Source organism: Sparus aurata, chromosome 3 (genome assembly GCF_900880675.1).
Source record: "Sparus aurata chromosome 3, fSpaAur1.1, whole genome shotgun sequence".
Classification (NCBI taxonomy): Eukaryota; Metazoa; Chordata; class Actinopteri; order Spariformes; family Sparidae; genus Sparus; species Sparus aurata.
The window spans coordinates 7,459,984-7,485,796 of record NC_044189.1 but is presented as its reverse complement, the minus strand read 5'-3'; the positions used below and the strand labels follow the sequence as shown (position 1 = coordinate 7,485,796).

The 25,813-nt window shown below is 40.2% G+C and overlaps 4 protein-coding genes across 7 annotated transcripts; 1 reads left to right on the top strand and 3 right to left on the bottom strand.

Annotated features, from left to right (window-relative positions):
• Nucleotides 1–939: 939 nt before the first annotated feature.
• LOC115579091 (sialin) lies at nt 940–12,459 on the bottom strand. Of its 2 annotated transcripts, none has more exons than XM_030412582.1 (12): nt 12,192–12,459; nt 8,040–8,151; nt 7,647–7,800; nt 5,692–5,909; nt 5,260–5,493; nt 4,944–5,118; nt 4,553–4,671; nt 3,765–3,926; nt 3,516–3,648; nt 3,090–3,237; nt 2,569–2,659; nt 940–2,294 (listed from the first exon to the last, which is right to left on the bottom strand). In XM_030412582.1, the coding sequence occupies exons 3-12, from the start codon at nt 7,729–7,731 to the stop codon at nt 2,127–2,129; spliced, it is 1,533 nt and encodes a 510-aa protein (XP_030268442.1). In that variant the 5' UTR covers nt 7,732–7,800; nt 8,040–8,151; nt 12,192–12,459; the 3' UTR covers nt 940–2,126. The 2 variants fall into 2 exon arrangements, with proteins under 2 accessions (XP_030268442.1, XP_030268443.1); XM_030412583.1 differs by having other exon boundaries at nt 8,000–8,151; nt 12,192–12,439.
• Nucleotides 12,460–12,466: 7 nt separating this feature from the next.
• mycbp (MYC binding protein) lies at nt 12,467–14,776 on the top strand. Its single transcript, XM_030412585.1, has 5 exons — nt 12,467–12,859; nt 13,104–13,176; nt 13,289–13,337; nt 14,311–14,440; nt 14,524–14,776. Exons 1-5 carry the CDS (start codon nt 12,845–12,847, stop codon nt 14,566–14,568), a joined length of 312 nt encoding a protein of 103 aa, XP_030268445.1. The 5' UTR covers nt 12,467–12,844; the 3' UTR covers nt 14,569–14,776.
• On the bottom strand, nt 14,647–18,709 carry gja9b (gap junction protein alpha 9b). The gene is made up of 2 exons (XM_030412584.1): nt 18,467–18,709; nt 14,647–17,359 (listed from the first exon to the last, which is right to left on the bottom strand). Exon 2 carries the CDS (start codon nt 17,340–17,342, stop codon nt 15,837–15,839), a length of 1,506 nt encoding a protein of 501 aa, XP_030268444.1. The 5' UTR covers nt 17,343–17,359; nt 18,467–18,709; the 3' UTR covers nt 14,647–15,836.
• An 817-nt stretch (nt 18,710–19,526) lies between these two features.
• On the bottom strand, nt 19,527–25,146 carry srsf10b (serine and arginine rich splicing factor 10b). 3 transcript variants are annotated; one of them, XM_030412680.1, is made up of 6 exons: nt 24,979–25,146; nt 22,777–22,881; nt 21,660–21,763; nt 21,189–21,360; nt 21,038–21,091; nt 19,527–20,839 (listed from the first exon to the last, which is right to left on the bottom strand). In XM_030412680.1, exons 1-6 carry the CDS (start codon nt 25,041–25,043, stop codon nt 20,611–20,613), a joined length of 729 nt encoding a protein of 242 aa, XP_030268540.1. In that variant the 5' UTR covers nt 25,044–25,146; the 3' UTR covers nt 19,527–20,610. The 3 variants fall into 3 exon arrangements, with proteins under 3 accessions (XP_030268540.1, XP_030268541.1, XP_030268542.1); XM_030412681.1 differs by having other exon boundaries at nt 19,527–20,833; XM_030412682.1 differs by lacking the exon at nt 22,777–22,881 and adding an exon at nt 22,320–22,619 and having other exon boundaries at nt 21,660–21,766; nt 24,979–25,114.
• Between the last annotated feature and the right edge of the window lie 667 nt (nt 25,147–25,813).

Genomic DNA, 25,813 nt, shown 5'->3' with positions numbered 1-25,813 from the left:
ACATACAATGTACATAAGTTCTGCATAATGTATATCATTTAATGCAAAGTATTTCTATCATGCTGAGTCAACGTGAATACATTTTGTATTACACATACAATGCATTACTTTGCTTTTATGTATATTACGTGAAAAATGTAATGAAGTTAATGTCATTAGCATTAACATCGTCCTTATTATTTCCTGGTCTTGATCCATATGTGACTTCCTGATTGAATAAAGTTTATATAGTTGCCCTTTGCCGGGGTATTTATAGCTGACTGTGTTCAAAATCCAGTGAAAAAGTACATAAAGTCAGGTCCTGTGGTATCGACTTGGACAAGACAGAGTGTTTACTCAGAGAAATTTACACAACCTCTGCAGACAGAGTAAACACAGAGCTGCCCTCCAGGAGGAAATACAATGTTGTGACTGTAAGCAAAAACAAAACAGACGTCGACACTGAGGACTTGTATCTCTAAGTGTTCTACCAGAGATGTCTGAAGCAGATTCTTAAGTTTTTAGAGTCAATTTGGTAGTTTTTAGGTCAAAAACTAACCAAATTTCGTCATCATAAGATTATGAAGGCAAACTGTTAAACAGTGATATGAAACCTGGAGGAGTTTGTGTTATTTTAGGCGTGGTTGTGTGGTTGTGCTGGAGGGATCTGGACCTAGCTTTATGCTGCTCCACTTAAGACTTTTGCGTTTTGTTAGCTATGATGGGACACTTTGAATCTGCAACATTCAAATAAAGACACAAAACATAGAAATATGTTTGTGTCACCCGGCAGCAAACAGACATCACCCCGACAGGATTAGTTCAGTCACATTCAGAAACATTTAGATGGAGGTTTTTGCCTCTTTGTCTAACTTTGCTTCCTGTAGTTGACAACAAGATTACAACAATCTGTAAAAACACAATAGTGTCGACGGAAAGAATGGGACAAATGACTCAACCTAGATTCCACAGATTTTAGTTTTGCTTTGTAAACCAAACTTGATAAAGGGTCAAGTTTCGTTTGTTCAATAAACAAGTAGTACTACATAAACACTTTCAACACTTTTGTACAACAACACACATCGTCAAAGCACTGACAAGGCAAATAAATTATTGCATCCGTTCAAAAAAACAAACAAACAAAAAAACATATCTTTTACAATCACAGTTTGATGAAATTGCAAACATACATTTTCCATGAAAAAAGAATGATTCTTGTAGTTGAGGGAATTATGAAACACAGGTAGTGAACTCAGAGAAACAATTAAAAACACTGCAAATTCACGCGAAAAGCAGGTCAGACCTCGTGGCACTTTAACTACGAATACTCAAACCCTGGCAGTAGGAGTTGCTTTGGTTTGTGGAAGAAACTAAAGAACCGTGGCTTTTCGAAGACTGAATGAAAACCATCTCCAAGAAATGCTGGCACTGTTATAAAATATAAGGCTTTTGGTGTATTTTTATATGTGAAAAGTGCTTCTTCAGCCCAGAAGTGGTCAGAAAACCAAGCAGCACCAAAATCCTGCTCTGAAGAAAAAGCTTCCTAAAAAGAAATCACATAATTTGATTTGTTTTGGTCTAACCTGAGGTACCGTAAAGTCCATGTATTATATAACGCAAACATCACATCAGGATGTAATACTACTAGAGTTACAGGATGTGACATTCGACGACAGGAAACAGAACAAGAGTAAAAGCAATCACATCTTCCTGATCGGTAAAGGCAGTGAATATCCAGCAGGTGTTGACGAAGTGTTTTCAACCGTCTGCTGTCTCCCACTAACTTAAAAAAAAAGTGCCATAATTAAAATTCTGATGTGTAAAACTGCTCTAAAATCCTTTATTATGTGTTTGTTGGAATTACTGTAGAAACATAGGTGCATATATTTGATATAAAACTCTTCAAACACTGTAAAAAACACAGGTAAATGAGTCTTGATCAAACGATCCTGGTCCAGTTATTTAAATGCAGGTACAACTCTCATGCTCTTCATATTCCTTAAGTGTGAATACCTCAAATATCTCCTAAATGTATACTTCAATTTACAGAGGTAGTCCTCTAAGTCAGTTTTTTTTTGTACACTGGCTTAAAATGTCTTTTAAAGCTGTGCAACGTCTGCCGCTTCAGTTTGTGTTTCATTCGTGTTTCAGGCGGAGATAGACCTGCTCCTCTTTTTCTCAGCTTCCGCTCTGTCCTCCTCCGTGATGGCCCACGGCTGGATCTTCCCGCTGCCGAATATGGCGTAGACGAGAGCGCCGCCGGCGTTGATCCCGGCCGCCAACCAGAACACCTTCCTCCAGCCTGCCAGGGTGTGCTGACAGCCACAGAAGAGGAAGAAGAGACATCAGTGGTGCACTACTTCACTGACCTGTTATGTACAGTAACGCTGTAACTCTCATAATCACTGATGTCAAGAAAAAGTCTGTGTAGAGAGTAAAGGTGTCTATTCAGCAATAAACAACAAAAGATAGAAATTCAGTTTGTCAAGAGTTTGGTTGTCTATTCAAATCAACAAAGGATCTCAGAGGCTGTCAAGGAAAGTTTTTCTTTTCTACTGATGACACGTGAAGTACTTTTTAGAGACTTACATCTTCAGTAAAGTATCCTGTAACAATCGGTGCCAAGACTCCAGGAATGGTCCCAAATGTGTTGGTGAATCCCAGAAGGAATCCAGCATACCTGCAGGAGAGAGGAGATAATATTCTTCAGAATTTATTTAAAATACAAAGACAGTGAGAGCGTAAGTTATCAGCTCGAAATGTACGACTGATATAATGTACGTTATTTCATCGTTGCTCGATTTAGTTTAGTGTGTCAGTTGTACTTTATGTGTCACAGTTTTAGTTTACGAGTCAGTGGGACCAGAACTGGGTGATCTTATTGAAACTTATCCACATCACCACAGTACTATCCATGTGCCTGAGTGTTAGAAAACACGCTCTGGTTTTCAAATGTACGAACATGTCTTATCATTCTAAACCTGAATATCTTTGGATTTTGGGCAGCTGGTCCAGACAAAACACACATGTGAAGTTATCCCTTTGGACCTTTGGGGAATTAAAAAGACTGAATTTCTGAGAAGGTCAATGGTTCGGACGGCAACACCCACCGAGGAGCGATGTCTATTTGGTTCATATAGATTCCGGCAGCGGTGATCCCTCCTATGGACGTGGAGAGCGTGAGGAAGGTGATGGTGAGGATGTGGTCGCAGCCCACGTAACTCACCGCCATGAGGCAACCAGCAGCCGGTAACAGACCTGCAGAGACGAGAGGAGACGCCAGTAAATATCACTGATACCACTGGTTCTCTTTGTCTTTCAGTATTTAGTTGTAACACCTGACTTGAATGACATTTAATGTGGTCTGTTCACTCATTTGTGTCACTTCAATTTAAAAAACAGGATCTACACCACAAGAGGGCAGCAATACTCCATTTAACAACGTGTAAGACATTAAATGTTGTCAAATGTTTTTAGTCTCCAACTAATAAATGTATGTATGTCTGTAAACATTGGTATTAGAAAGGTTTCCTTACCCAAGATAGTAAAGAGCTTACGGACGACGGTGACGCTGTATACCCTCCTCTCGATAAGGTAGTCCGCTGCAACACCTGACAGGTTCGAGACTATCCAGGCACCGAGGTACGGCAGCGCGGAGAGGAAACCGTTCTGGAAAGAGACAAAAGGACAGAGATGTTGGAAAGAAACTGAGCCACCATCGACGTCACTACAGTTTGTTTTTATTTTTTACATGAAACAGAGACACAAACACATCGAATCCTCACCGATTGTAGGTCAAAGTGCAAGATGAGGTCCATGTAGGTGGGCAGGGAGGTGAGCAGGGTGTAGTAGGACCAGTTGGAACACATCTGGGAAAGGATGACGGCCCACAGAGGGCCCGACAGCAGCATGGGCACCAGGGGAACGGACCAGCCGTGACCTGTGCCCTGCAGGTTCAGTTCAGGTTAATATGACAACATCTTTAAAAACACGACACATAAATGACAGAAACATCCAATAACCACAACTGATTTTTTCATTGATATTATTACACCATAAAAAAGAGAATTCAAAAAATTTGCTCCGGTTTACATTGCCCCTTGTTATTCACATACGTGGACACGGAAGCTGTGATCGAGGTTTAAGAAAGAAAAGATGATTCTGTTCCATGCTTTCGTTTTTTTAAGGCATATTGACCCGACATCATCTTTGCATTTAAAACATTTACAACTAAATTCAAAACGACAGCTGCGGGGGGAGAGAATGTAATAAAAGAGAAAGAAGAGTGAGGGAACTGGAAAAAGGAAGTATGAGAGGGAACTTCAAAATAACACAGAAGAGGTGGAACAGAAGAGTGACGTAACACTCAGTTTCATTACATCTGAAACTTTCATTCTCGCTCTCTGACTCACAGCCAGACTCAGTTATCAGTCTTCATGGTTTGGGTTTTTTGGTTTAGATGTTTCCTTTTATATTTTGCGGTTTTCCCCTTATGTTCCTCATTTCCAGCTACGCGATAGGAAATGTAGAGCAAGACACGTGCAATACATGACTGTTAATGTTTCATACGTACCTGAGGTCCGATGGAGTTTATGATGTAATCTCTCTCCTCTTCGCTGATACGGCGATGGGTGCGAGGGTCATCGGATACTAAAGCAAACCAGAAGATCGACCAGACGCAGCCGGCGCCTCCTGAATGAGACACACGGAGATAGTTAAATCTTTTATTGCAAAAAGCAGGTGAATAATTGAAGGGACGGTGCTAGTATTCAGTAAAAGCTTGAGGTTAGCAGAGCGTCACGCTGCTGTACATGCATTGTGCAAAGAGGTGCACGTTACTTTAAAATCCCACGGAGAATTGTCAAAGCGTTACTTCTGTGTAGCCTCGGTTCTGAGAGACTAAAGTGTGTGATGATGTACGTGAGTGTGTTGATTGTATTTGGGTTTGTGTTTCCCTCCCTCACCACAGATGTAGAAGACAGCGGGCCAGCCTAACGTCTGGCAGATGTACCCGGTAAGCGGCAGAGCCAAAAAGGCTCCGAAGTTGGACCCAGATCCCGACAGGGCCATCAGGCGAGAGCGTTCCATCGGAGGAGCCCACCGAGCCCACATTGCCATCATGGCCGGGAACGTCACACCCTGGAGAGGAAACATGGAGGCAGGAAGTCAGACAGGAGATTAAAGATCTCCTCTACAATAAGATATTAAGTTTAACATTTTAATATTTAGCTTGTTAAAGGTAACATAGTATGCTAATTTTCAGGTGCAACACACTCTCACCTCTCCAAAGCCCTCCAGCGCTCGTAGTGCAAACAGCCAGTATGATCCCATCTGGGCAGCCAGAGGGGTGAGCAGGGTGAGGACAGCGGTGCCCAGAACACCCAAACCCAAGAAGATAGACCCACCATAGTGACCCGCCAGGTAGCCGCCCGGGATCTGTGTGCACAGATAGCCAAAGAAGAAGGCTCCCAGCAGCCAGCCCTGAGTCTCAGAGTCCCACGGATACTGAGGGACCTGGGAGAAGAGGACGGAGAGAGGAGGTATTTTACATCTGATTTAAGTTGAGTTTTCAACAAAGGCCCGGTTCTAATCTTGTCACAGAGGTTGTGTTACAGTATGTCTTTATAATAAATTTATAAACTTCATTTCAAAGACACAAACTGACTGACAACATGATATCTTGATAATAAAAATGTTTTGAAATTGTGTTACCCCGGCAGGTTGTGTGAAATGATCACTAGTGTTTTCTGTCCCTGGTTGCAGTGGACAAGCGTGGAAGACGGTGCTGTTCTTGGCTGGTTCAGGGTCAGTTGTGTTCACCATGACGACCATGGCAACGCTGAGGTTGACCCGCAGAGCGTAGACCACGGCGAAGCCGAGGCTCATCAGGACGGCCAGGTTGAGGCGGGCCGAGCAGCACTGTGGATGGGCTGTTCAAATAGAAAACAATATTAACATGGAGTGTGTTTCTTTATGGGCTGAGAAAGTTATCCTTCTTTTTAAAGTGCTACTTCTTAAAACGCATTTATATATCTGAAAAAAAACCCAACGATATTTAAAAAGATTTGACTAAAATTATACTTAAAATTAGCACTTTCACATTCACTTTCCTTCTTGCTTTGAGAATAACATGGGGAAGTCTCTTGATCACTCACAAACGTTTGTGTGTCTAGCCTTTTAATTTTGATAGACATCCACTCTCACTCCCTTCCTCTAAAGGGGACAGAACTTCTGCCATCATCTAACCCTAACCCTGCCGAGGACAAAAGGCTGTCTGAGTCAGTGTCGTCATTTAATTCACTTCTAAAAACATACTTTTATCAGAAAGCTGCACTGATTTTATCTAATTTGCCTGCTTATTGTATCTATCGGTTAAAATGTTTGTGTATTAGATTTTAAATCTTCTCTTCTTGTAGCTCGTATCCCTCATTTTTGTATTTATTTCAGTGTCTATATCATGTATGTTATTTCTCTAAATGTATGAAAATGTTTTACAACATATACTTTGTTGTGCTTTGTGTTCATCCACGTATTAAGACCTGTCAATCAACTAGTAAGTAACAGTAGCTTCCAAATGTTCTCTCTTGAATGAATCTGGATATACGTAAACATTTTATTCTTAACTGTGTCTGAATCCTAACAGAGTAAGAGCTAACTCTACTGTCTTTCTCTGTCTTTATGTCAGAAGCACATGATTCAGAGTACCATCAGTTTAACTACAACATCTGATGCTCAGCTCCCTCATCAAGTTATTACATAACAGGCAATCTCTAACCAGTGACGTGCTGATGTGTGACCTGAGGAACACGCTGACTAACCAGAATGACAGACCTGCCAACTACATAATGAGAAGGTGAGTAGCAGATTATTGCGCAGCAGTCATTACTATAAACACCTTTTCCAGTTTGTAAACAGAAGCCGAGATTGCTTCAATAAAAAAGATATATAAGCAGAGATAGCTTAGCTTCTTCATAGCTTCACTGCAAATCACAATATTTGGATTGTTTTTGTCGATGGTTACATTAAATAAAACAGAGAAAAACATCAAAAAGTGTCAAAAACTGGTTCGGTCATCAGTAGAATAGGCAACAACGATAGAAAAGTACTTCACTGTGTATTCAACTTATTACATCAATATCTTAAGTAGCTGAAATGAGAATATCTTTGTTTGTACCAGACATATAATATCCCCAGGGTATATTACTATTATAATAATCATTATCATTATTCAATGAATTGATAAGGTGCTATATAAATAAAGTTGTTCATTATTATCATTTCTATTATTATGATGAGAAATTGTCTCCGTTGCTAAGTGGTTACTAAGGGTCAGGTCAGCCTTCTCACTGGGATAGTAAACTGGGTTTTATTTCACATGTCTATCTGACATGACTCTCTGTTTTCCATCAAAACAGAGATATCACTCCCATGAAGTCAATTAATTTGAGAGTTTATTGCTCAACAGCATGGACACATTTGATTACGTCTCATATTTTGTTAGCAACAGTTGTATAATCGCACTTGAGGTTGAACTTTAATGAAAGCACTTCGGTCCTGACGGTGACACGGTCATGCCACTCCTGGTGGTAAACCTCACTCTTTATGGTAGTATTTAATTTTAAATCTGAACTGAATACTCTGAACACCTGCGACACAGATAAACACACCTGCATCATTCTCGATGAGCGGTTCCTCGTCCTCGCTCTCGTCGGACCGGGTTGAGTTGATGGAGTAGCCATTTGGTGTCGTCATGGTACTCAGCTGACCCGGGAAATACTACGTCTGTGAAAGGATGTCACTGAATCATGGTGTGCTGGAAACCTGCGGGGTATGCAAAGGCATTAATTAGAAAAACACAGTCACCCAAACACAAAGAGGATGTGAGATAAACACATGACAGGCGAGGACATACAAGAAGTCAAGTGACACAACACATCAGCACTTTTGACTATAAACCCTGTTAGCCAGCAGGTTTTTACTAAATGAAGTCTCACACACACACATTAGCACACACACATACTTGCTGATTTGACGAAGATGTTGGAAGAGTTTGATCTTACAGGAGTAACTGATGCTCAGAGCGGCTCCACTGCAGAACCAGGACGCGGAATGATGGAGATGATGGAGAAGTTTTAGAGGGTGTTCATCGCTTGTACTTCATTGAACTGGAACCTGTCGTCATGAAACACAAAGGTCAAACTCAAACTAAACACTGGTTTTGCTGTGGTCTGGGAAAAACTTCCAACTTTTAAGGAACTGAGGAAACCACCCGCGGCATTGGTTCAACACAACACCTGCTTACCAAAAGGTTTCATGCAGCGATGAACGTATCCATTGTTATTCTGTTTCATCCCATCACTGCCCATTCTATGCAGATCCACCAGCTTCATTATTTCATCTGTCTGTTAGTCTCAGCAGGGTCCTCAGCCATCCCCACCACCACCATGATGGGATTTTTCTTGCTTGATCATAAAATCTCCCTCTCCCTTCTAAGCGTCAGAGGCTTTCTGACAGGACTCTATGATCACATATGATCTGCTGTCATAAGCATGATCTAAATTCACTTGTCTCTCCTGTTTGAACAAGTGAGTAGAATTTACTACAGACTTTAAAAGTAAAAAGAACTTTTTAAAGAATGCAATGTCTAATCTGCAAATCCTTCATCTCCCCAATATCAGTATATCAGCATCATCCCTTGAGAATTACATCAGTATTGGCACCCGTTGCCAATATTGGATGAGTCTGTCCCAACTTGAGACAAAACAATCCAGCGAATTTGTCTGTGAAAGCTTTCCGAGTTTCATTTCTTACACTTGCTGCTGTTTATTGCTTCAGAGCAGAAAAGCGTGAGCCGCTTTTTTCTAAAGACTGCTAATCAGGAACTGAGAAAACTATTTTTGTGTGTCACTGTGATGATAATGCCATTTTTTTCCCATCATCCAACAACTATTTTGGGGCCCCGCTGAGAGTTACAACACCAAAAAGTTGAGAATTTCTTATGAAAGCAGAGCTGTAGTCTTATCACGTCACAGTACATGACAGGACAAGAAAGCACAGAGATCCTCTGAAGCTGCTTGTAATGGTTTGCACATCAATAAACAGTTATGGTGACGGTGAATGACCCTTAAATTATCACTGTACAGCATTCACATCATCATCTTTCCAGTAAACCTCAGCAGGTTTCACATGTAAAGTCAATACGTATTGGCTGAAGGAAACTACCCAACGCTCTAATACTTAGTGCACAAATGTTCATTCGACTAAAAGCAATTGCAGCTTTGAAGCGTCTGTGCAAAAATGTGTTTGTCAGCACATACCAGACCAACACCGGAGTGTGTTAGTGCATTCCTAATCTGCTGATCTTTTGACCAATCAAGCGATTGCTCATTTTGTCTGTAAAATGTTAGATACACAGTGGCCGATGCTTGTCACAGGGTCCGTACGGCTTTTTAAGAGTGGGATTCAAACTCTTTTCAAGCACTTTCCAGGCACCTAGAGCAAAAGTTTCCAGACTCTCAAAGCCTTCATCATCGCATCTTAATTGTAACTATAAATGTAATTACAAAAAAGAAAGTTTACAGAATTTCTTTCATCCACTTTGGTTATTTTACCAGCCATTTATATTAACTTTGACTCTATGTTTTGAGCATGTTGTTTAATTCTTTCCTCATTTCGATGGCAGGAGATAAACAAATACAACGACAGGATCACATCATATTAACTATGAAAAGATTGAGTGATGAGTGATGAAACACCAGATTATGTTGAAAATTAAGCACTTTTCCAGGATTCTTTTCAAGGATATTCAAGAATATAAATCATAGGAGGCAGCATAAGCACTAACTGCTGCTCTCTATACTTTTTGCTGTGGTAATCTTTGACTGTTAGCAACTAACTCATTCAGCCACGGAGGTAAGTGGCCCTATTAGCTGAGGGGAGTATCCCTGGCAGGCAACACGCTGGTTGGCATCCTAACCTCAGCAAAACAATATATAGTCGTATCCGACATAATATAAACACTTCTGTTTCTCCATATTCTATAATTTCACTTAACATTTTTTTTTTTTAAAGTAAAATTCCAGGCATATCCAACGAATTAACCCTTCAAGCATCGGTTTGAGTACAAAAGGAAAGCAAACTAGAAAAACTGGCTGTGTGGGATGACATATGTGGCTCTCATTAGAGACTGCTCTACCTGGAAATGTACATAGTCATAAATCCTCAGTGTTGGTTTTCATCTGTCTTTCTAGTTCCCCAAGTCAGTGAGACATTGTCAGTGTTGTGTGTATCCAAGGAACACATCCTCAAGTTAACCTTTCATTTCTGTCTGGAGTTTATCTGTTAGGTATATGTTGCAGACGCAGCTGCCAGCAAAACATGTTTGTACTGAATTTGTCACTGAAGACTAAACTGTTTTCTTATCTGCTTTCATTGATGTTAAGATTTCACTGGCCCACACGTTTACAGCATGTTTGAACCTGCCACCTCAGTATACTTCTGACCTTTTGAAATCCCCACGAGCACGTGCATTCCTCGAGCACAGAACTTCTGATGGCCACAAGGACTATTGGTATTCATTGCTCTGATCATTGCTCATTACCAATAGTCCTTGTGGCCATCAGAAGTTCTGTAAACTCTTTGTTGTCAGGGCTGTGGCATGACAGGCCTGATGCACACACACTCAAAGACTTACTCACATTTTCTTTTTTGTGTTTTCCTTTAATTCTCAGCAATTTGAGTGATTTAAAGCCCATTGTATCAGTTAGTCTGAAGGATTTCATGCAAATAAAGTTGATTATTCCCTGTCATGCCAACTGATGGGTTTGTATGTATGACAAAGCATTTACTATTTGCCATTACCACGTGAACCATGTCTGCATGTGAATGTCTGTGCAACTATGTGTGTGTGAGACCATCATGAGGTCCTTAGACAAATAGCCCAATCACCTCTTCTTTTCTGAAACAATTAATGTATTATATATCATTACATTGCTTTTTTCTGCTTCCTAGTTTGGGGTGAACTGGAGATGAAAAGGTCAGTTTTTACAAAGTGAGTGTTTGTTTTAAACTGACATATATTTAAAAAAAAAAAATCAGGCTGAAACCTACTTCCTATAACAATTATTTAATATCTTTATCAATGTGTGATAGGGTTTTTTTTTTAACTGAAGGGACAAGATTACTAAAAATGCCAAGACAAGTTACCAAAGCCCAAAGTAATGTTTTTAAATAGATTATTTTGTGAAACTAACACCATAAAAAACATAGTATTCCATCTACAATAAAATTAAACATAAACTAATACAAACTCTCTACCTTTTGTTGCATTTAAGTAGCAAATATTTGCAAGCTTTTAAATGAATCACCAATTATCAAATTGCGAACTGACAATCAACTTACCGACTAACCACAACATTGTCAAACATGACTGGATAATGCAAAAGTAATGGCGATTAACAACTCTAATACACAAGTGGAAATTATGTAGCTTGACTTGGAATATTACAACTATTCACTGATCATTCAAATATGGACTCATTAATTCTATTCCGACCAACCGATCACACCACATAGTAACAAATACAGCTAAATAATGCAAAAATAAATGGCAACTAACAACTAATCAAACAAGTGTTGATTAAAGGGCAATATGTCTTTTATAGAAGACAGTGTAATGACTGTGTAAAAAAACTAAACAAACAAACTGACCTTAAAGGACAACAAAATTTTAATACTGTTTTACTGTTTATAATTGGCGGACCCTGCCACCTGTCTACCTTAAAACGGTGTTCAGCAGACGTTATTTTCCTCGAGAACAGCTTTTTCATTCAGTTATGGAAAAAAATAAATGTCTCTATGTAAATATTCAAATATTCTCCAAAACTACATAGTGCCCCTTTAACAGCTGTGGAAACAAACAAACAAACAAGTGGAAAGTGCAGTATGTCTGTTATCATAGATGACATGCAAACCACAGCAACCTGTACTGCCTACAGGGCGAACATTTTCAAGCTGGTTTAAGATAGGAAGGTCACCTACTATCTGTGGATGTTTCCATTTTAACTAGACATATGCAAATAAAACTATGACATAAAGAAAAAACAGCCGAGCTGCCTTCTTAACCAGATCAATGAGTGTCAGCAAACAGTTAGTTACCTAGCTATTACTATTCAACGAGCACTTTAATGGATGTTTCGTCAAATACAGCTTACCTTATAACGGCTTATATGTCAGAAACACTTGGTTTAGGCAGCATGGTCCGTTGTACTGAACGTCAAGAGAATTAAACATTGACCTCGCGGAATTGTGTCATGTCTTAGCCGGCGAGACAACAAATGAGCTGTGCTGTTGTTGTTGCTGATTTTCACTGTAAGAGAAAAACGGTCACATGAGCAGAGCGCTGTGAGGAAACGTCGATCTATAAATCATCAGAGAAGCTGCGCGGCGACGTCAGCGAGCTCGTATGATTTGTCAGTCTGTAAAGCGGAAGTGACGTCTCAGCAGCTGACCAACGGCCGGTCCGCCCTCCTCTCGTGTTAGCTTTCAGTTACTGCTCACTCTGTCAAGTCCTGATGAGTTAGCCTCCAAAAGCTATGATTAAAAGTACCAAAAAAGCTAAAATCTGCTGTTAACTGCTGCTAAGTGTTCACTCAAGCGCCTTCATTTAACAGTTTAAAGCTCGCCGCGCTAGCATGAAACGCATTTCCGCACTGCTACAACCGTTTTAATGTGTTGTTATGGTAACCAGTAGACCTCCTGTGTGTTGTGGGCTGAAGCAAACACACAAACCTGCTGCCAGGAGTTAGTAAACGCTGCCTACTTTACCTTTCTTTTCACCGGCAAATTATACAGCTGTTGTCGTATCATGGCCCATTACAAAGTAAGTATACGGCGCATACTATCTGTCGTTGTTTATTTATTTTTTCACACGGTAAAGTTAGCTAGCTAGCATCATAGCGACGAACTCAAGGCAGTGAACGCAACTCACTTCAGGTTTTCGTCTGTGTCCTCTTGCTACTTTTGCTTATTTTAAGCTCAAATCCACAACGCAAACGCACATTATGAAAAACATGTCAGAAATGTGTTGCTTATTTATTTAACCCAGATATTGTCTTCTGTTTCAGGCCTCAGAATCGAAGCGAGAACAGTTCAGAAGATATCTGGAGAAATCTGGAGTCCTTGACACCATAACAAGCGGTAGGCAAACATGGAATTCAGAGGCATTATTTAGCGTGTAAATATGTATTCACTGTATGCTGTGAAACAAATGTGCTCCGCTTTTTTTTACCATTTTATTTTTGTTTTGCAGTTTTAGTGGCACTTTATGAAGAGACTGACAAACCCAACAACGCACTGGAGTATCCTTTTCTTATGTGTGCAGATTTATAAAAACTTTTTTGCGGCAACGAAAAGGTGTCTGTGCCTGAAGTGATCATTCTGGACTATAAAATAATGTGTTTGTATGAGGACAAACAGCTTTTTAGTTTGAGTGCTGGTAAATCTGATAAAAAAATACTTTGACAAAATAGAATGTTGCCCATTAATTAACCTGCCAGAAATGCCAGATTTATTTGGCCAAGCTTTCTTCAAGGATACTGTTTACCTGAAAGCAGTGCTCCCGTTTTGCTAACCTGGCATCCGATATGGGAAAGACTCAATCACTGTCATTACATGTCTCTTTATGCACTTTAACCTGTAAATGCAAAGGCAATTCTCATAATATTATAATATTATACATAATTCACGGAAAAGCTGAGTGTTGTTGCAGACATATTCAGTAGCCAGAGACGATCCTAGCTCGAATGGAGATAAGATTGTACTTTGGAACATGGACAACCACTGGAGGGTGTATCTGCCAGTGATTGTGAAGCACAGTGTTTTTCCCCGTGGATCTATTTCTGGTATGTTTAGCTGTTATTTAGGTGGCCTGTCTGTGAGTGCACTGTTTTCTGCGCTGCCTTCCTCTAGGGAACAAACGTGCCACGTGGAAACAGATTGGACATTGATTTTAAAGTGTGACTGTTGAATCTCCTGCTAGATAACTGAATCCAGCAAACCGGGCTTCAATGTATTGCACTTTGCTGGGTTGCTGTCTGTCTCAAAACCTTGAATACCCTATTATACAGTAGGCAGAATATTTGTATAGTTAAAGGGAGCGTAGATGTCCATGAGCAACAAACTAATTATATTTATTTACATGCTCGGCCCCAGAAAGAAACCCTGTTGTTTGATTGTGTCTTTTCTAAGCTTGGGCCATCTTGCATGGTTAAAATGAACGATTTCTGTAGACTGAATGTTGAGAGCCCACGTTCGCTTTAACCACCTTCTCAGTTTCATTAAGCTTCACCTTGGCGCGACTGGTCCAGAGCCAGCAGACGCTGAGGCCCTTCGCATGGAGCTGGCTGATCTGCAACAGAAATTCAACCTGCTCATGGAGGAGAACAAAGAGCTGAAAAACAGGGTGAGACGCTGGTAAAATATGTCTGAATTTACACATAACCTCCTACTGTATCCTTTAACCTACGCCTTAATATCATTTTCCAGCTGATGCAATATGAACCATCACCTGAAAATGGAGCAGCAGAGTGAAAGGTGGAGTCAACGGCGGCTTTCTTGGTTGAAAAAAAAAAGAGAGAAGAAGATGGAAAAAGTTGAAACAATAGCATTTTGAAGAATATAAACATGTTTATTACATAATAGTGGATGTACAGTGAACACAAACAATCACTGTTATTTTTGTTATATAACACAAAGCAACTTTTTGCTTTGTCAACAAATAAAAATGTTTTTCTCAGCATTTGGCATTTGTCATTCTCTCAATATCCTCGTTTACAAACGGACCCCCTCCTTCCATTCTCGATCATTTACCTGAAATAAATGAAGGGTTTTCCCCGCCAGTCTAAGGCCGAATTAATGTAAAATCAATGGAGAGCATCAAAACTTACAAAATTACAGCGGACTTCTTTAGCCAATTTTTATCATTAATCTTCTTTGTTTGTTATTATTATTATTATTATTATGCACTCTAACTTTCTGAAATTTTTGTACACGGATATGGTAATAATAATGCTCTAAAATGCTGTGATATTCCCTATTTTTTTATATTCAAAAACATTTTTTCTCCAAAATCCCCCGCTGAACACATGCACTAAAACTTTCCACAAACCCAGGGAAAACACTGTAAATGTTTATTTATTTTTTAAAGAATTACTACATACTTTTTTATAGAATTTTCTTCAATGTTTCTCAGAGATTTTAATTGATATCAAAAGCATGACTGACAATCAAGTAAAAAAGTGTTTTTTAATATAAAAAAAATTAATTCCAAGTTTGATGCTCATGTGCTTGATGGTAAATTAAATTGATCGATGAGAAAAAACTAGTTTCCAACGCAAAGATTTTTAGCACTAATTTTCCATTGTGACAGAGTCATCGAGAACTGAACTATTTTTAGCTTTCATATTTTTGCTGAAGAACTCTCAGACATGTTGGAACGGGTTGGATTTAATCAGGCGGTGCTTTATCCGGTTGCGTAACAGCACTATGCAACCTCAAACAGCATTATAGATCCGTGGGTCATTTTTCCATTCCCCTCTAATCATTTAGATGGAACGGTTGTGTACAGCCAAATCTGTAAATGTCCCTGTGAGTCTCTGCCACAGACCTGTAAATGTGAAGAAAAAACAAAATGTTCATAAGTTCGTTTTAAATACAAGAGTATTTTCAAGAGTATAATCCTCATAGCAGTGGGTTTGTGTTTTTTTTTTATGTGTTACAGTGCAGTAATAAAGCGTTCACATAACTTGCAGCCAAACATCCTATTTAGAGTTTCTGTCACTGAGCACACAGTCTGTTGTTTAAATCTGCAGATCAGTCGGAGCTCGTCGGCTGCTGCCACTGCTCGCTGCCGACACCCGGCGGTTGGGAGATGTGGCGATGGGGCTGTTACTCTCACGACTATGTCGAGACACAGAGCTCAGCTCCCCGGCAGAGTCAGGACTCTGGGACCTGCTCGGTCTCTTAATGTCTGATTTTGAGAGCATCCTCGCTCGGGGGCCGACACAGCTGCTGCGTAGCTTGATGCTGTTGCTCCCGTGGTAGGAGTCTCCACTGTCTGAGCCGTTCCCCTCCACCAGCGTGGAGCAGTTCCACGGTGGACTGACCCTCCGTGGCTTCCTCCCAATGCCTGACAGTGTCGTGCAGGAGGAGGTGTCTGCCACGGGCAGAGTGGGATACTCTGAGCGTGCACACTCCATATCCTCATGATGGGGTGAAGATTCCTCTGGCTCCTCCTGTTTGTCTGCAGGAGGAGAGCGGGTCTCGCTGCTTGTGTTGTTGGAGTTGCTGTTATGCTCTGTTGGGCTCGGCACTCCCTCCTTGCTGTCTTTGTGGCTGTCTGGCTTTGCCCCAGGGTCCCCTTGTATTGGGACGAAGGCAGAGGAGGCGCTAAGCAGAGGGTATGTAGGACCGTTACCCTGCTTCTCCAGCAGTAATGTGTATCCACACGGTGCTGTAGGAATGGTAGTCTTGCGACCCACAGACGTGCCCATGGAAACCTGATGAACGACTGAGTTCTTTTTTGACTTGTTGACATAGTAATCGTCAAGATCGTCCTTCAGGTGTGGGTAGAAGTCCAGGATGCCCTTCTTAATCTTCTTGAATCCCAGGTGCATGATCTCTAGAAGGCTGAGGAAGAGGGAGATGCAGGCGATCAGCTGCATGAACATCATGAACACGGTTTTCTCAGTGGGCCTGGAGACGAAGCAGTCCACCACGTTCGGACATGGCTCCCTCTCACACTTGTAAAGAGGCCTCAGGCGGTGCCCGTAGATCATGTACTGACCCATCATGAAGCTCACCTCCACCAAGGAGCGGGTAACAATGTGGGCCACGTAAGTGCACAACAAAGACCCCCTTAGAGGTGCTTTGTTGAGCTTCCCCTGCTCCAGCTGCCTCATCTCCTTCTCAATCCTCCTCCGCACCTCCACCAGCTCGGCGTCCACCGCCTCCATCTCCCGACGGAGAGCCACCTTCTTGCAGTGGCGCTCCTTCTCCAGAGCTCGGAGCTGGTAGATGGCGTGGCCCATGTACACCAGGGAGGGCGAGGACACAAAGATCACCTGCAGCACCCAGTAGCGGATAAGGGAGATGGGGAAGGCCTGGTCATAGCACACGTTGCGGCAGCCGGGTTGCTCGGTGTTGCAGATGAAGTCCGACTGCTCGTCATTCCACACGTCTTCTGCCGCTACGCCCAGCACCAACATCCGGAATATGAACAGGATGGTGAGCCAGATCTTTCCCACCATGGTGGAGTGGATGTGCACCTCCTCCAAGATCCCTCCAAGGAAGTTCCAGTCTCCCATTTTTTACACGAGCAGTGCTGCAATGACGGAGGAAGACATCTAAGTTATGATTGTTGCTATAGCACACTGATCCTGGATGTTTGAGGCAGAAACTGAGTTTGATTCCAAAAATAATATATCGGTCTGTAGTAGGGGCATAACGATCCCCTGATCCAGACCGACACATGGATTGAATGATTAATGATTTCAGTGTGATCGATGCAAAGTGAAAAAATCAATCTATACCATAATTTTTAAGATATGCCTTAATTTTATGATTCATTTGATACTTTTGTTCAATGTTTTTGTGTACAGGTCGTTTTTTCGTGTGTGATCAAAGTCAATTTAAAGTTGAACTTCACTGGACTTCACCAATTTAAATTATTATGGGTTTCTTTTTTTTTTTATCAAAGGCCCCTGAATTGAATCAAATGGAAAACATATTGTAGCAGATTTTGCCATATCTGCAAATATCATATCAGTGTCCAAAGAATTGATATCATATTGTGGGGTAAAAAACAATCAAGATTTACACCTTAGATCCTTAGATTACATTTTTTTTTTATAAACAGGAATACAGTTATTTTTTTAAAGAGCAAAATAGTACAATATAGTTGTGGAGATGGTAAATAAAAGTTAATGTCAGGTATGAACATGAAAGTTTGTCCTGCTGTGCATCAAACATGTCCTTGAAGAGAGCTGGGAGCGACTTGTAGTTTGAATATTTCCATTTTATGCCACTTAAAACTTGACCTGCACTACATTTCGAAGCAAAATATAAACTTTTTACTACACTACATCTTTTTGCCAGCGGCTTCTTTTTTTGATATTTTAAACAGCAAAACTAAACTCAAAAACATCTAAAGTAGTTGAAATTAGCCTCCCCGCCGCCTTCAGATATATTGGTGAAACTGGTGATTGTTAATCATTAGACATCCTAAATCAAGCTAAACAATCAAATAGAGACCAATAATTATAATCTATGATGTTGTTAATAGGAAACTTATTCAAAAATGAGTGTCTTCCTACAACAAAGTACAGTAAAATATTGCTCTCTATCAAGCTAATACATTTGGCTCACTAATCAGATAAAATTACATGGATTTCTTCTAAAAATGTCATTTATTTTAAAATGAGTAACTTACCGTTCATCCCAGATATGAAACGTAACAACGGCCTTTTGCCAGATTGCTGCTGATGCTGTTGATCATAACCCTACAAGATCATCTTTAATCCTGGGTTTCCTCTTGTCAAAGGTTAAATGTCACAGTGGCAGAAGTTTCAGTCTCCACCGTTGTAGAAAACTGAGCAAAAACAAATGACCCCTGCCTCCTCTGGTTGTTCACAAGTTATAGCCTGTGAAAGGCAAAAACAATCAATACCGCAGCAGTGCTGTGCTGCTGCCATCTACCTCGCAGCGGTGTGATGGACCGGCTGAGTCATTAGGGGTGAAATGTGTTGCAAAATATTCCACTGTTTCATTTGATGCCTAGTCCAGGTTGAACTTAAATCACCGCAAACTTGTTTGATCCCCACACAGGACAGAAGTGGTGCACTGGGTTGGCACCAATGATCTGACTGTAACTTCAGCAGCATCTGTGATTCATATGGAATACTATAGCAATTAATCAATTAGACTGATCATGAATCTGCAACTTTTTAGACGATCAATAAATCATTTTATTTTCTTTTGAAAACACGTCGAACAGCCACTGGTTGATAGTGGGGATCCAACTCTTTTAATTGTCCTCAGCTTTGACTTTACAGATCACAGGTCAGTCATTCTTTTCAGTGTATAAAGGGTTTTCTTGGTTCAGCCTGTTCTGTAACCAGCCCCGTTCTCTCACCTCGGCGCTGCCACTGTACTTGTTAAATCAATGTTATTTTTTCAGTCCGGCGATCAATGGGGCACGTCCGATTTCATACATGGTTGCTTCTGTGAATCCAATTTAAGTTATTCCTCGCAGCTACTGATCCATTAAAAGGAAATCAATGAGCATGGCTCGAGCGACAGACTCAGTCTGCAGTCATCTGCATGGAAAACAGACCAGCAGAGGAACCACCACTTACAGTAGTGACACACCTGCAGACATCAGAAGGGGCACTCTCTGAATTACTTCTCCTGATGTTTGCTCCATTTTGTCTGCTTAACATCTGGAGTTGCATTTACAAGCAGCGTTGAGAAACTGAAGTCACACACACACATTTCCTTATACTGAATGTTATCCATTTATTACTCAAAATAACAGTTTCTTCCTACTAAAGATAGAAGATCAGGAGAATTAAACATGCAGTGACAAGATTCATTCTGAAAAACCATCAACGCAGTCGTGGAAAATATCAACGAGAAAACTTTGTTCCTCCTCTCAGAACTGAAAAATGAAAACATGTTTAAAAAATAAAATACCTTTTCAGAGGGTAAAATCGTACAGAAAACAGATTAAGGAACAGTTTAAGCAGTTTGTGATTAAAGTCACTGGCTGACAAAGTGATAACACTTGTAAGGACCACCGCAGCGTTTCTGTGCATTTTATCTCCGATACTCATACTTGGGATCTTTATGTTCCTCCAGGCAGCCAGTGACACATTTGTTTAGTTAAATAATCTTTTAAATCTATTGACATAAAACTTGAATATCAAGTCTGCTTAAATGTTTCTTCATGTTATCGTTGCAGGGTAGCACAGAGTTCTTTTCAATTCAGTCTGCAACTTTAGAATACATGATGTCATCTCAATAATGTTCATTTTGACAGACTATCTCAAGTTTCTGAATATGAATTTTCCTGCAAGAGAGGAAAAAGCACATGTGGCTGTAAAAAGGGAAGAAAAACAAGAAAAATCAGCCAGTAAAGTATTAAGTATGTCATTTATGGTAAATGTGATAAAACACACGGAAACACTGGTTTGTTTCAACGTCAGACTCGATTCTTTTTAAAATACTGAATGTTCTTTCTTTTCTTTTTTTTTTTGCAAAAACAAGTGCATAGGATTTCGAGAACAAAAGTCAGGAACTGTATATAAAAAGAGGATTATTCCTGGCCTACTACCACTGAACACAGAAACCATTGACTGTTTCATAGTCCTATCAGGAAATCTTACCCAAACAATTTTTATAAAACCAAGCAAAGGACCAGCATTGTTCTTAAAATGGAGCTGCAAAAAACAAGCTGTCTACAAATGCTTCAGGGGACATTACATTCATGTCAAAACAAATAACTCTTTTCTGGACAAATGAACAACTCTGGTCCATCTGACGTAATGACGGATACGAAGGCGATCACATAGTTTTCTAGCGTCCTCCTGACTTGCGTCCAGCCCAGGATCGTGACCGAGAACGTGAACGGGAGCGCGATCTCGATGCGGACCGGGACCTGGAGCGGGATGGGGAGTGTGTCCGTCGTACCTCTTCCTCGGTGTAGTGGGAGGTCGACGCTGGGTTGGCGTTGTCTCGTGGGGATGCAGATTTCGAGCGCGATCGAGATCTACCTCTGGACTCTCTCCGAGGCCTCTGCCTGTATCTGACAATGAGACGGACAGTTCTAGACGCTTCTGTGATGATCTAAACTTCTCAGCACTGACCATAACTGTCCCTGTGTCAAATATTAGAGTGCTTTTGTTTGGAAATATGATTCAACTCAGGTCAGACATTACCACTACTAAGACAGGGTGAGAGTAACAGCCTGCGTCCTCTAAACAGTGTCAAAGATAAGTCGTACCTGTCGTCCTCGCGGCTCCTGCTTCTCCCTCTTCCATACATCCGTCCGCGAGACCTGCCGAAATAAATGTTATTTTCCTTTTCCCTTGTAAGGAAACACTACAGAACAACAACCGTGAGGAGAGTAAGTCTATCTGACAAGATAAACTCACTCTCGAGGACTCTCTGATCGTCTGCGGTGGCGATCATAAGAAGGGCTGCGCGATCTGTATCGGTCGTAGCTGCGGCTGCGCGAGCGTCGGCGCCGGCTGTCTCGTTCGTAGTCGTCGTATCGTGAGGATCTGCCCGGAGAACGCCTCTCCTTCGACTTCATCTGGTTTGGTGCTGATGGGACAAACAGCGATGAAAAGTCATTACTGTTTTAAATTTTTAGTACTAATGAGGACCACTGTAAGAGCTGGACTTCATCACTGGTATGCGCAACAAATATTGAATATTGCAGTGCAATGTGCTTTCTGCTTCATGAGCCCTAAAGGTTAGCTGGCTGCAGTCAATCTTTATCATGGTATTAATCCAGTGACAATGATAATTGAATTTCAGTCTACAGCAAAGACACTTGCTGATAGACAAAATAATTTGTTTGTAATAATAAATAAATAAATAAACTGAAGTTCAACACTTACTCTTCCGGTCACCCTGGGCAAACTGGATTTCAATCTGCCGGCCACACACCCATTTCCTGTCCAGGCTGTGGAGAGCATCTTCTGCATCACGCACATCCTCAAATATGCTGGGTGGTTAAGGGTTTGGTTTTCTCTCATTTTTGGAAAGGCCACACAAATTCCAATGAATGTTTTTTTTCCCCTTTCAGGGAGGTAAAATGAACATAAGGAGCAAACTCTTTCACCTTGAATAAAATGATGAAACATCAATCAAACATCAATGCTAATGTACTTTTATGAAATGCAAATTTTTTAGCACTGAATTCACAAAACATTTCTTTAATTTGTGTGGCCTGATTTTTAAGGTAAAACAGTTAAAATTACAGACTGTAAATTACTTAATATGGTATGACAAGTGGGGGAAGCAACAGACATATACACATTCAGTAGATCTTTGTAGAGATAAAAGATGAAGCAAGCTTTGCAAATACATCAAATTATTGTCTGAGGGACCACGACTACAAATATATAAACAGATAAAATACATTGATTATTAATTAAATTGCTTCGATTAATATTAAAATTAAAATGTCATCGATATCACAGGGAAAGCTGATTTTGTTGCCATGTCAAATTTGAGGATTTGTCTTGGGAGGATACAAAATAATTCAGACTTGTTACCTTTGCCCATGCTTGACTTTGAACTTCATCTTGATCTTTACACTCTTTAATCGACTCCCACAGAGACTTGGGTTTCCTGCTTGCCTTTTCCTCTTAAAACTCTTTTCTTTTCCCAATTCTTTGCCGCCATATCCAAGATTTGTCTCCGTTCCCTTTTCCTCTTCATGCTTTACTTTTCTCTTTTCAACCTTTTCCCTCCCTCTGATCCTGAAGGTCTGTGTGACTTGTCTTTACAGCTACTCTATATGGGTCTTTGTTACTCTTTGTGGCCGGTTCCACAACTGGATGCTTTTACATTTTCTGAAGCAATAACAGAGAAATACGTGTGTTAGATATTCAATCAAATTATTTGCAAAAAAAAAAAGTCATAAAAGCATATCTTCTCTGCTGAAAAGAAATCAAAATTTGTTAGCAGGAGAACAAACACAGTTACTGGGAACTCATAGGGAAAGGATATTGAATGTATGCAAATCCTCTTGGTTGACGTGTATAGAAGTCAAGTGGGATGTAGACATCTACTATCGGCCCATAGCGGCCAAACTCACGCCGCAAATCCTCAGGCCTGAACACCGTAAATACAAGTGTAACTCAAATGACCATCATGGCCAACTCTACCTTCATCATCACCTAGTAATAGCTGGGAGAGCAGCTAGTGAGAGGACTAAAGGGACACTTCAACCCAAAACACAATTTTCTGACTTCTTACCTAGCGATCTGACCAACCACCTGTTCACAGAGTGTATGTTTTCTTTGATTAAATTTGGCTGTTATTTATTTTACAGTATTTTATTTTGTTTTGCACCGTTTCTGTTGTGTTTTGGGTGTAAACTGGCCCTTCAAGCTGGAGTAGTTTGTAAAATGTAGCCAGAATTTTAAAGGTAGCTCCAAACCATTGCGGGCAGCATATCACCAGCGTGACAAACAACTGCTGCTCTTTGCTAGCTATCCTCAGCTGTAGTGAGCTACCATTAGCAAATTAGCTCATGGATCAGTTAGCCTCGGAGTACGGAATTAGCAAGTGGTCCTACAGTATGCCTGTGCAGGGAACCTGGATCACTGAGGGTGTCATCACGGGCGATGGGGCCCAGCAACGAACTGGAACTGAACACAGCCTCCAATGTTGACTGCGGTCAGGGGACACAGTACAGAGGTGATTTACAGCAACTCTGTCCAGGGCTATGACTTTAGGGACGAGAGGACACGGCAGGCAGCGAAAATGGCGCGCAGAACCAGAATATTTGCACGTCTTACCCGCGAATTTAGTTTTTATGTCGACCAAACTAGATGTGATTTGGAAAGACAAACCAGGACTAATTTGGTCTGTTTTATTTAGTTTCTGTTGAGTTTGAAGTGTGTTTAATGATGTGTTAACTAGACAGTAAAACTTGTCTTAGCCCAGTATGAGAGAAACTTGAATTCGGATGGTGCAGTACTGTATTTTTTCTGTTCAGTAAGTATTTAATTTCTTGACATTTTATTAATACAGCTGGCAGATATCTCCAAGCTGAAACTATGAAGGCTATCAAACTCTAGTCTCTTGCGGTACAAAGAGGCATGAAGAGACAGGATGGGCCTGTTTTCCATAGACATCTATGCAAAACAGTCCTAGACGTCTAGATAATATTAGTTAATTTCTGGCCATATCTTACAAATTGCTCCTTTAAAATAGGTATACCAATTTGCTCAACATGCAATTAAACTTAAAATCTGCTAACATTTAAAAGTCTATTATTGACATAAGCAGATGCAGCACTGTTGCCAAAGTCAGGTTAGATTCATGCCAAATGTTTTAGATTCGACAACCTTTCAGCAAATAATATCTAGAGCAATGCAGATTTAGATCAGCACCAACATGCTTTTACTAACACACACACAGCCTGAAACAAAATCAACAAAGGATAAATAGTATGCAATCTGATCATCATGAAAACCTAAATAAGAAAGTTATTCATAAAAAAGACATTTTGTTTGGGAAGCTGGTTCCCTTTTAGACTCTTGTTCAAAGAGTAAATAAAGTTTTATGTGATCAAGTTTAAGATCTTTGACTACATGTTTGTTTTTAGCAGATATAACCATTCATTTTACAATGAGCTAACTTAAGTTACGCGTCAAGATGTATAATAATTTATTAGAGCTATGAGGGTTCGCTAACGTCAATAAACAACAGATAAAGTTAATGCTGAGATACCGTTAGCTAGTTTCTTTAAAAACAAAGTCGAGCCAAATGAAAGACGGTTTTGTAAAATGGGTTAGACGTTTTTAATCTGCAAATCAACACCGATATTTACTGAAAAACACTGTTTGAGTTAACGTTGCATTGTTAGTTTTAGCTAACGTTGGCTAATTTAAAAACATGAGATCGTGCACGTTCAACCTGCGGCAGAGATCCAATGCTAACAAAGAAACGCCCCCCAAGGCAAAGTAAGTCCCGACAAAACATGCCAATATCACAGCTGCTGTTTCATTTCGACTGCATGACTAAAATGTGATGCAAATACGTATTTCTCACACAAATCGTCTCTGCACTGTTTTAAAGTAACGTTTCCCGACGGTGAGGCTAAACTTAGCTTCTAAGCTAGCCCAGCTAGCTGCCGTTAATGTTGTTGTTAGCGTTAGTAGAAGATGTTTGTTTCTGATGGCGTCTGACAGTGGAACTCACCTGGATTCATCGGAGATATTTCTGACAAACAAAGACGTGTTTGGGGGCCTCATGTATCTGGCCATACACTGACACTCACTATATAGAAGAAATGTTTTTTTTTAGTAAAGGAAAAATCTACAGAGAAAATATGTGCAGCGCATGCGCACTCACAAGGCGCTTCTTCGTTCTTCCTCGCAAACGAAAATAAGGCAGTTAAAACCGCACAGCGCCCCCAGCGGCCAAACACAGCAACCCCGGAGACAAGACTACAGGTGGCAGAATAACAGTAACATAAAATAACTAAATAAGTAGAAAAAGCTAAATGACTAAATAATAATACAGATATAAAAAAAAAACAGGAAAGGGGAATAAGAATAAGTTACATTAAGTTTTCTGTTATTGTAGTTTTTCATCTTTTTAGACAAAGTAGATCAAATTATTCTTCAGTTGATTCCACGATTTCACAAAGTGATATTTATGTTTATTGTATTTTGTTACAATGAGGATATTATTGATTTGAAATTCAAGACTGAATATTCTTTTTCGAAGAGAATACATCTGTATTTATGATTTGGAGTTTTAAATCTTTATTTAAATCTTGTTCTAATGAATCAATTTATTGGACAGATTTAGTTTTCAGTTTTCAAATGTACTTCTTTATGTTAATCGGGAACTGGGAATTTGAGCCAATATTTCAGATTTTTCATAGTTTTGCAGATTGAGTGTCTTCTCAGGGCATGTTGTATCAGAAATGTCTTATTGCACCTTTTTTGTTATTAAAATTATTGAAATTATGCCAGTTCAGTGTGGATATGTGATCTTGATTGATTTGAATTGTCTGTTGGAATTTTTG

Excerpts from the sequence above, each read along its gene's own strand:
- srsf10b (XM_030412680.1), bottom strand. The coding sequence starts at position 25,043 with ATGGCCAGATACATGAGGCCCCCAAACACGTCTTTGTTTGTCAGAAAT. Across the intron at positions 21,764-22,776 it reads AGAGGATTTGCATACATTCA|ATTTGAGGATGTGCGTGATG; the intron begins ATATCCTTTCCC and ends ACCACCCAGCAT. Across the intron at positions 20,840-21,037 it reads AGGAGCCGCGAGGACGACAG|ATACAGGCAGAGGCCTCGGA; the intron begins GTACGACTTATC and ends TCTCATTGTCAG.
- mycbp (XM_030412585.1), top strand. Across the intron at positions 13,177-13,288 it reads CCTTGACACCATAACAAGCG|TTTTAGTGGCACTTTATGAA; the intron begins GTAGGCAAACAT and ends TTTGTTTTGCAG. Across the intron at positions 14,441-14,523 it reads ACAAAGAGCTGAAAAACAGG|CTGATGCAATATGAACCATC; the intron begins GTGAGACGCTGG and ends ATCATTTTCCAG.
- LOC115579091 (XM_030412582.1), bottom strand. The coding sequence starts at position 7,731 with ATGACGACACCAAATGGCTACTCCATCAACTCAACCCGGTCCGACGAG. Across the intron at positions 5,494-5,691 it reads ATTTCACACAACCTGCCGGG|GTCCCTCAGTATCCGTGGGA; the intron begins GTAACACAATTT and ends CTCTTCTCCCAG. Across the intron at positions 4,672-4,943 it reads CGCTGTCTTCTACATCTGTG|GAGGCGCCGGCTGCGTCTGG; the intron begins GTGAGGGAGGGA and ends TGTCTCATTCAG.
- gja9b (XM_030412584.1), bottom strand. The coding sequence starts at position 17,342 with ATGGGAGACTGGAACTTCCTTGGAGGGATCTTGGAGGAGGTGCACATC.